The 9,290-nt window shown below is 39.7% G+C and overlaps 2 protein-coding genes across 3 annotated transcripts; both read right to left on the bottom strand.

Moving 5' to 3' along the window:
* Positions 1-76: 76 nt before the first annotated feature.
* Positions 77-5,561, bottom strand: nr5a5 (nuclear receptor subfamily 5, group A, member 5). Of its 2 annotated transcripts, XM_044181057.1 has the most exons (7): positions 3,715-5,561; positions 2,903-3,018; positions 2,586-2,727; positions 1,514-2,271; positions 1,214-1,333; positions 951-1,098; positions 77-739 (listed from the first exon to the last, which is right to left on the bottom strand). In XM_044181057.1, exons 1-7 carry the CDS (start codon positions 3,812-3,814, stop codon positions 492-494), a joined length of 1,632 nt encoding a protein of 543 aa, XP_044036992.1. In that variant the 5' UTR covers positions 3,815-5,561; the 3' UTR covers positions 77-491. The 2 variants fall into 2 exon arrangements, with proteins under 2 accessions (XP_044036992.1, XP_044036993.1); XM_044181058.1 differs by lacking the exon at positions 2,903-3,018.
* Positions 5,562-5,694: 133 nt separating this feature from the next.
* On the bottom strand, positions 5,695-8,059 carry soul5 (heme-binding protein soul5). The gene is made up of 7 exons (XM_044181059.1): positions 7,937-8,059; positions 7,725-7,784; positions 7,332-7,413; positions 7,116-7,236; positions 6,463-6,599; positions 6,188-6,351; positions 5,695-6,038 (listed from the first exon to the last, which is right to left on the bottom strand). The coding sequence occupies exons 1-7, from the start codon at positions 7,963-7,965 to the stop codon at positions 5,933-5,935; spliced, it is 699 nt and encodes a 232-aa protein (XP_044036994.1). The 5' UTR covers positions 7,966-8,059; the 3' UTR covers positions 5,695-5,932.
* Between the last annotated feature and the right edge of the window lie 1,231 nt (positions 8,060-9,290).

The raw sequence follows: 9,290 nt of genomic DNA, 5'->3' as shown, positions 1-9,290 counted from the left end.
GTACTGAAAAAGTGACATATGTTATAATGTTGATACACACTTCAGTTAATTCAGTTGTGGGTTTTGAGTACACAAGTGTTTCAAAAATGTCTTTATTCAATAATGCATTTATCTTTTTTCTTTACACAGTTAAGCTCTTCCTGCTTATTAAAAAATGTGCTTAGATCTCAAATTTGCTCAACAATACAGACAGAAAAAAACATTTACTGGGCTGTTGGTTGTGGTAATACTGTTAATAATGGGCACTTGGGCGAAGCATGACACAGGTTTAGTAAATATTCCCCTTCATTGCTGATCTTGGGTCACATATTTTCCCTCTCACTGTGACTGAAGCTGTACGGGCTGTTAAAGGATGTCTGTTGACTATTTGCAACAATCATCAAAAGTAAAAAACACAGTTGGGTCTGAAAGGCCAAAAAGAAGGTGCAAAAATTCACAGTAGCAAACTCAGGCTATGCCACTCTTGTGTCACCAGATACAGCAGCACCTTCTCAGCGGTGCTTGGTGTGCAGCATCTCAGTGAGCAGAGAGTTGCAGGGCAAATCCCCCAGAAGATGGCGCTGGTACAAATACTCCTCCACTTGCAAGCTAATGCTGCGTACTTCAGGCAGCCGGAGCAGCAGCTGGCCGAACTTGTCTGAGTGTCCTGGATGACTGCCTTGGGTGTGCTCCATCAGGGCCCTGTTCACCCTCTCTTGAGTCTGCTCCACCTGCCTGTGGCTCTGCACTGACTTCACATCTAGAGCAGAAAGAAGATACATGGCACATTGATCATCAACACATAATACATACTTCACATGCATACACGCTCAACTTCAACAGAAGCTTCACGCATGACAGTAACATGAAAAGAAAAATGCACAACTAAAAGGTCACAAAGTCGATCAAAAAGCTACATCTGATTTGTATCAGGGTCTAATCTAACTACACTTTCAAAAGGAAAAGCTCACCAGGGTTGAATAGCACCAAGTATTTGAGACAGACAAACTCATGTCTGTCTAATTGGAGTGCCTTCAGTTTGGACACCAGGTCCTGGGTCCTCGATACCAGGCCACTCAGTGTCACTCCTGCCTGAGAGATGATGGTTGACACCTCAATCTGTGAGAATGGTGATGATCACAATTAAAGTTTCTGTGCAACCCAAAATGACACATGTCACACATAATGATCACAAGAATTCTGCATTTTGTGCTGTTAATGTTAAACTTTTTACCTGTTGTCCTGTGACCAGATATATGCAGCCCTCTTTGCCATAGGTCACCTGTCTACAGAGGTGATCCAGGACCAGCAGCTCACTCCAACAGCTCTGCAGCAGCACCATCTGGTCCTCCACCTGTGGGAAGCATAAAAATGTATCTGATGTAGTTGCAAATTAAAGACTATGACCTTTGACTTCCAGTAAGCACCCAACACGTAGCAAAGAAAAATTCCATAGGTCCGCTCACACAGCTAATTAGAGATTTCTACTACAGCAAATAGGTTTATGTAACTTTATAATTCGATGATTCATCACCTTGAGCTCCTTGAAGAGTGCACTGTTCCTGGCCCACTCCACAAGCCCAAATAGATTCTGGTCAGCCATTTTGCACATGATGCTGAATGTATTTAGGCGGTCATGTTTGCCTCGGTTGGCCTGTTCTCTCTGTAGACTGCCGAGGACCTTGGCACACAGCTGGCTCTCATCCTGCTCTCCCTCCAGGAGCTGGTTTAGGAAATTGTGTGTAAGAGTTGCCGATGAGGGGGTGTCTAGAGTTTGTGTGGGAGCCTGGGAGAGAGGGGTGGTTGAGCTTGGTGCTAAGCAGGGGGATGATGCTGGTGTGCTTCTTGGAGTGAATGAATTGTTTGGAGTTGGATGCATTGGATAGGTTGCGGGAGCTAAACTGTAGCTAAAAGGTATTTCTCCTTTCTCCTGGAGGTATCCAGGGAAGGTGTGGTGGTACAGTCCAGGGTAGGGCAGGGATGTAGGAGTGAGCACCCTGTCTGCATTCAGATTGCAGTCCAGAGCCATGGGCGGACCCAACTGCCCCATGCCAGAGGGACACACGTGGGACTGATGAAAAGCATCAGAGGACAATGGGACACTTGTGTGACTGCTCATTAGATGAAGGTCATTTGGAGCTGTGGGCTGGTGTGTTTGGGTAGTTTCCATCTTAATCCTGTAGGGAGCAGTGTTTGCCTGGCGATAAACCTTTTGCTGTTTCATCTGCCTGTCCCGCCTGTACAGAGGGCCAAATTTATTCCTGCCACCTCTCATACGATCTGCTCTTACCGCTGTTGACAGAACATGAAACAAATGATCAAGGTTTTACAACAAGATTTCAGACATTGCCATGATTTAGTTTCGAAAATGTATAATATGCCCACTCCATTTTGAGGGCTCAGATTAGCTCCACAATACAAAGTCATCATATATAATCTGGGTCATTACAGCACTGATTTATGACTTCTTAGATAAGTCATATGGGAGAAAAGAACAGACATGTCAGTGGAACACAAAGCATGTTGCAATGGAGCAGAATACAATTACAAAGGCATTAGCATATGCGTGTATGTTTCTGTGTGGGGGTGGGGGCTATTTACTGTACCTTCTCTCTTCATACCCACTGCCAGGCACTTTTGGAAGCGGCAGGAAGGGCAACGTTTCCTCTGTGAAAGGTTCATGGGGCAGCTCTGTTGTTCTGCACAGGTGTAATGCTTGTTATTCTGCACTGAGCGTTTAAAGAAGCCCTGTAGAGAGAGAGACAGTAAGAATGCAATCCTGACTGAACCGTGTGTTACAGAAATGATATATCTTAGTTCTATAGTAGTTGGCTATGGCTATTTGGTGTATGCTATAACACCAAAGTACCTTAAGGTAGAGAATACATACTTTTTCATGGACTGTCCAAACCATATCCTTTACCTTGCAGCTTTCACAAGTTAGCAGTCCATAGTGGTATCCTGACACTTTGTCTCCACAGATGGGACACCTCTCTTCTGACTCTGGTCTACTGTCTGGCTCTGTCTTTAACTCCTGAACTGGAGAATGACACCACAATTATACATTTAATGTCAAATGTAGAGTATGACACACACTTCTGATACTAAAGGTGGCCAATGTGGCACGGGGTGAGATAACAAGTGCTGGTTGTTCAGTGGAGATCGTTAATGGTGATGTGCCAAGTTACTGAAAACACATACGTGTGTCCAGAGAGCAAATTTCAGCTCCGACCTTCTTTCCTGTTCTCATTTTCTCTTCTTTCTATTTCTTCTTTACTTTTAGTAAAATGCAGAGATGCCAAAAGTGAGTGGACTTCCCACCGTCTTGTATTTCTTTTGTTTTGCATCAGTGCAGGTAATATCTCAAGTCATTAAGGTACTGTAGAATACTCAGTGGTTGAGTGCCATGCAGTTCACATGTAAGTGTGTCATCTAATGAGGTTTATTGCTCAGCTGTTGAGAGAATAGTGGGCAGTACAGGAACATCCCTCTGTTGCTTGACGATGGTCACAGATATGAGCCTTACATAATTCTCAGAGATCACTGGTTATGACTTCCACAGGAACCAGTCCAGATTTCCTCATGGACGTGATCAATATAATTTCTGCACTACTTGATAATACACACTCACAGACACTGTTATATTCATTGCTACCTTGTATATATATATACCACTGTACAATATATTTTCTATAACCTGCCTAAAAGGGCACTATCTACCTATCTTGTACTCACATGTTGATGATCCTTCCAAAGTTAACAGATCCTCTGGGTAGTTGTCAGTGTGGTGGACAAAAGGATGGGGCTGCTGTGAGTTATAACCAGGTAGGTCCATTCTGACTGATGGGACTTCAGGGTCAGTCTAGCATGATCTTCACTGTTGCAGAGATCAGGAGACCAGACAGATACAGCAGGAGAGCCACAGAAAGGCAGGCAGGCAGGCCCAACAGCCCCGGTGGACTGATGGTTGTTTGAGGCCCATAAGTGGACTTCGATCAGTAGTGAGCGTCATAAAACCTCTCCTGACTGGCACTCCTAGTCAGTCAGTCAGTCAGCAAGCCAGCCAACCACTCAGCCCCTCTATGGGAGACAGTCAGATATCCACCTGCTAGCACATTACTGTAGTGAAATCACTCCAGTATCATTGAGCCATCCTGGAGCTCAGCTGATAAGATAAGAGTCAACAGAAGAGTGCAGTTAATCACAGTCAAAACTACAGCTATTCAGATTTCATCTTAATTCCTGCATCATTTTTATTATGTATTGTAGCGCTGGAATTGGTGGAAGAAGTGCACAGGTGCTTTACTTAAGTAAAAGTACAGTACCAGTACAACAATATAAAAATTCTCCATTAGAAGTAAAAGTGCTTAATTAAAAATCTTACTTAATTAAAAGTGCAGAAGTATAATCAGCAAAATGTACTTAAAGTATCAAAAATAAAAGTACTCGTGCTGCAAAAAACTGGTCCCTATGAGTGACATGTTATAATACATGAGATAATTGCATTGTTGATACTGATGCATCAATGTGTAAGTAGCATTTTTCTGTTGTAGCTGGTTGAAGTGAAGCTAGTTTGAACTACTTTATATACACCTAGGTAATTTAACGCAGTGGTTCCCAACCTAGGGATCCGGCCCCTCCAAAGGTTCACAAGATAAATCTGAGGCATTGTGAGATGATTAATGAGGCAAATAAGACAAATTAAGTTCAGCTGCACAAATGTGTGGACATTTTTGTTTTTTGCTTTTCTCTTATATTTGCTTTTTTCACTCTTTATTGTAACTGCTGATAGACATCTGAAACATGAGACAATGGGTCCCAACTGCATACTTATTTTAAGTGAGGTGTCACATGCCAAGTCAAGTCAATTTAATTTATGTAGCCCAAAATCACAATATTGCCTCAAGGGGTTTTGAATCAAGGGGTATTGTATTTCATAAGCTGATCATGGGTTTTTTATGTAAAATGTTAACCTGCAAAGTAACTAAAGCTATTATATGAATGTAGTGAAGTAAAAAGTACAATATTTCCACCTGAAATGTTTAGGAGTAGAAGTACAAACATCAGCTTTCATTCTTGAGCAAAATATATTTTATCCACCTTAATAATGCATTAAAGGAAAGGACAGTAAAATCCAAAAAACTTTGATTTATTCAGTATAATACTATATTAGCCAATGTGTGAAATCAGAGACTGTGATTATATTGCTCCACATTCCCTGCCAGTGCTTGTGATAAGGTGCCATTCAACAGCCCAAATGGTACAGGCTGCTTTGATGACGCTCACAGTGACGTCAAAGCGATATAGCAGTTCAAGGATGGATGGTTAAGACACCTGCACATTAGCTTGTAAATGTGTTATACAACATTCATCAATACAATAGTCTATTTTCACCAGTCTGTTTAGTCTCTGACACCTGATAATGCCTTCTTCTTATTTCAGAAGATAAATCTTCATGAAATGAAAAATATTCAACCATCCTTAATGTATGTCACTGAAAAGCCTGAAGTGCTGGGCAGTATGTATAATCCTGGAAGTAATGGTATTCTTGAACTTTATAGTGCCATCTGGTGATGTTGTAGAGTAACATTGTTCTAAACTGGAGTGAGACTTGATTGTCTTTTTCAGGCTTCGTATATTGTTAAACCACTGGCTTTCGACACATTTTAGCATAGATCCAAAGGAGGCCTTTGATGGGTTAAGAACCAAAAGAAATCACTGCATAAGGGTAACTTTATTGAATATAAAAGAAAACCATCAGACAAGCTATTGTAAAACCATTGTCACAAGTAGTGCATGGTATATTCAATTGATTCAAATTCATCAACATTTTTCAAATCTGTCTGGCAAGTTATTTATATGGCACATTGTGACTTGAAGCAATGTCCAGCTACAACATCTCTCCATGTACACTGTCTACTGTAATGCGGTCATTGCACAGGGCTCACAATATTCAAGAGAAAGGAGAAAACTCCAACTCCTCACTGCTGGAAGTGCATATTGGCTCATCCTCAGCGACAAACCACACCTCATTGTGCCTGTTAAACATCGTCATTGGACTGCAAGAAACAAATGTACACACACACACACACACACACACACACACACACAAAGACAAACACACAATATTTTATTGCAGAATATAAAATCATCATCAAATATGATGATTTCACTGATATCACTGAGAAAATGATGGTAATTTATTTACCTGTTATATCCAACAGCATAGTGGAAGCCCTTTTTGTATTTTGCACCAACTGAGTCAAGGGCAGAGGACAGACTGTTAGCTTTGTTTTTGTCAGACAAGCTCGTCATCCATCCTCCGTAGCTCCGTACATACATTTTCATATCTGGCATGTCATGGATGTACACCTGCAAGATAGCAAAGTTTCATTATCATTCAAACATGATCATGGCAATTATGACTAAATGAAGGTTGATGTTTTTTTAATTGTTCTGCCATGTTTTGTCAGAGAAGCATACCTTGTCATTAGTAGGTTTGGGGGGATTCATCTGATGTTCAGCTGGCAGCAAAAAACTTGTTGTGTAGACACCCATTTCCCAGAATTTCTTGTCAGACATTTTCACAACAACAGGAGCTGTCATTTGAATTTTCTTTCCTGAAGAAAAACATTCAGAAAATACAACAGTTTTTTTTTTTTAGAAATGTCACAAATAGGAAATACATAACAACATATCAAATGTTCTGACTTAAATATCCAATAAAACTGCCAGACTATCTCTGCTCTCTGATCACGACCAAATACAGTAATTATAGTCAAAGGGCATTGTAATTTTAGCTGTACCACATATTCAAATAGAGGTTGGAAAGACTGGTTCTAAATTATGTTCCTTACAAACTGAATGAGTTACAGAAAGTTTTGCAAGTAAAATCTCTCATTGCTTTTGAAGACTTAAAAACATTATACTCAAGCATTTTGAATGCTACTTGTAATTGTTTTCTGCAATGTTGAACCACTGTAATGTGTATATAAATGGTGTGCTGTTCTGATTTTTTGTCTAAGCTTATACTGTATGTTTATTTTTGTGCACATATCTCTCTTGAAAATGAGACTATCTGTTTCAATAAAATATTAAATAAAACATAAATAAGTGGGTGCAAACACAGGTCGCACCATTCTCGTTGGCACCAGTGATGTATTCATACAGTCGTCTGAATGCTCTCATTGCTGCAATCTCCATGAAGTAGGATGTCTCATTAGTTGAAACCCATCTCACAGAGTCATAGTGACGGACCTGAGGGACATGAACAAATGTGGCAAGGTCGGCTTTTTGAAAATTTCTTGCATCTGAAATGTGAAAAGGTTTCTGTCTTGCTCAGACACACTCACCTCATATTGGTCAGTCTCGCAAATCAAATCGAACAGCAGGCATTGTTCTGTCTCAGAACAGAACTGTAACTGAGATGAGTTTCTGTGTAATTAGAGTGAAAACTATTAAAATGCAGTCATTAAGAGGTATATTAGGTGATAGCAGCAATCATCTGTGCCAGGATCTGGGTATAAATGTGATTGGTATATTCAATCCCTCATGTATCCATCAGTCTACTTCAGGAGCTAATTAGAAATTTTCAAATAAGACTTGTGGAGGTAACAGCACTTCCAGTTTTCTAATAACCAACACTTCAATGTAAAAACATTAACTTTTTTTACTCTGTAATTTTGGTCAAATGCAGCTAATGGGGATTAATGGGGATAAATGGAGATTAAATTCAGGTTTCTTACCCAACTCTGCCCTCAGCTGTTAGCACCAGCAGAAAGCCAACAAGCCCTGAAAGATAAATCCTGAGACACACATATACTAAGATTTAACAAACCAGTTCAACCAGTGAGAAGAGGACAGTTTTCACACAACATTTAGGCTTAATTCATACACCAAGAAATTTCTATTCAATAATTTTCATCTAAGACAATCTGGACAGTAAAATTGTACTTACATTGTGGCAGAGTGTTGGGTTCCATGCATTCGAAAATTGTATCTTTGCAGTCTGGTCCAAAGCAACAATATATTCCAACTCGGGTTATGAAAGCAAACTGGCCACTCCCAGAACACATAACACAAACCAGACAATGGAGTGCTATGACCAATGGGAACCCAAAGCAGACACGAGAAACTGGGAAGAATTATGAAACAAACAGAGACACGTTTGACTGTGTGTGTCTTTGACATGTTTTGTAACCTCAAAAATATCTCTGTGATGGAGATGATCTTAAAATGGTCAAAAAAGATCTAGTTTGAACTACTCTGTGCTAAGGGGGCAAACAGAATGTCAGGGACACCTGTACAGTTTAACACAACCCAATACAACAGCACTGCAACAAATATTACTGTTGTGAAGCAACATTCAATGCTCAGTTTTGGTTGAGACTGCCAGAGAGATTTGGATATATTTTTACTGACTTTTAACAGCATCATATAAAGGTCAGCTAGAACTATCAATGTTATTTTGTGTGCCTGTGGGTGAATATTTGCATAATGACTGTAAGAAACAGGTACTCCCAATCTGGCAGGCTGCAGTGAATTTCCTCGCTGGGGGTCAATAAAGGTTTATCTTATCTTATTTTATGCTATAGGTTCTCTATTCGTGCTTAAAAACCGATTTATAAAATGGAAAAATATAAAACACAGAATTATTTTTATTGTTATTCAGTTTTTTATAACAGTAAACCTTAAATAAAGAATGGGAGGTAAAATACATAAACAAATGTTCTGACCTATTTGTTGATTGATTTTTTATATTCCATTTTTGGTCATTGTTACAGTCTGACAGTGCCCCCATGCCCCCAGTCATACCAATACACTAGCACTTGCTAGTGTAACAAGCAGTTGCATTGTATAAAGTGGCCACTGAGAGTACCAGATAGAAAAGAAAATTGCAAAAAGATCAAAATGTATAATCTATTCTCAAGTGAACAAAACAAAAAAGGATTCACACTTTTTCAAATATTAAATAATCAATAAACATAGTATTTTACAGAATCATCTGAGTACAAAGCCACATCAGGTGGTACAAATTGTGACAGAACATCATGTGAGGAGGTGGCTCACATTTTTACTCTCAACATGAGTCTAACGCCTAGTTCCCATGCAATATTATTTACCACCACATTGTACAGAATGTCCTAAATAACCACCTGGTTCTGGTATAGACAGTCAGACAGAAGGGCTCAGACAGAAATGATGGACTAACTATGTAAAAATTCATGTCACAAGAGAATTACTTATATTGTCCCTTTTGTTGGCACAGACCACTTGATAGCTGTTTTGTTCCTGCAGAATACAAAATCCCT

The sequence above is a fragment of the Siniperca chuatsi genome, linkage group LG21 (genome assembly GCF_020085105.1).
Source record: "Siniperca chuatsi isolate FFG_IHB_CAS linkage group LG21, ASM2008510v1, whole genome shotgun sequence".
NCBI classification, from domain to species: Eukaryota; Metazoa; Chordata; class Actinopteri; order Centrarchiformes; family Sinipercidae; genus Siniperca; species Siniperca chuatsi.
Note: the sequence above shows the minus strand (reverse complement) of the source record. Positions and strands in the feature narration are given on the sequence as shown.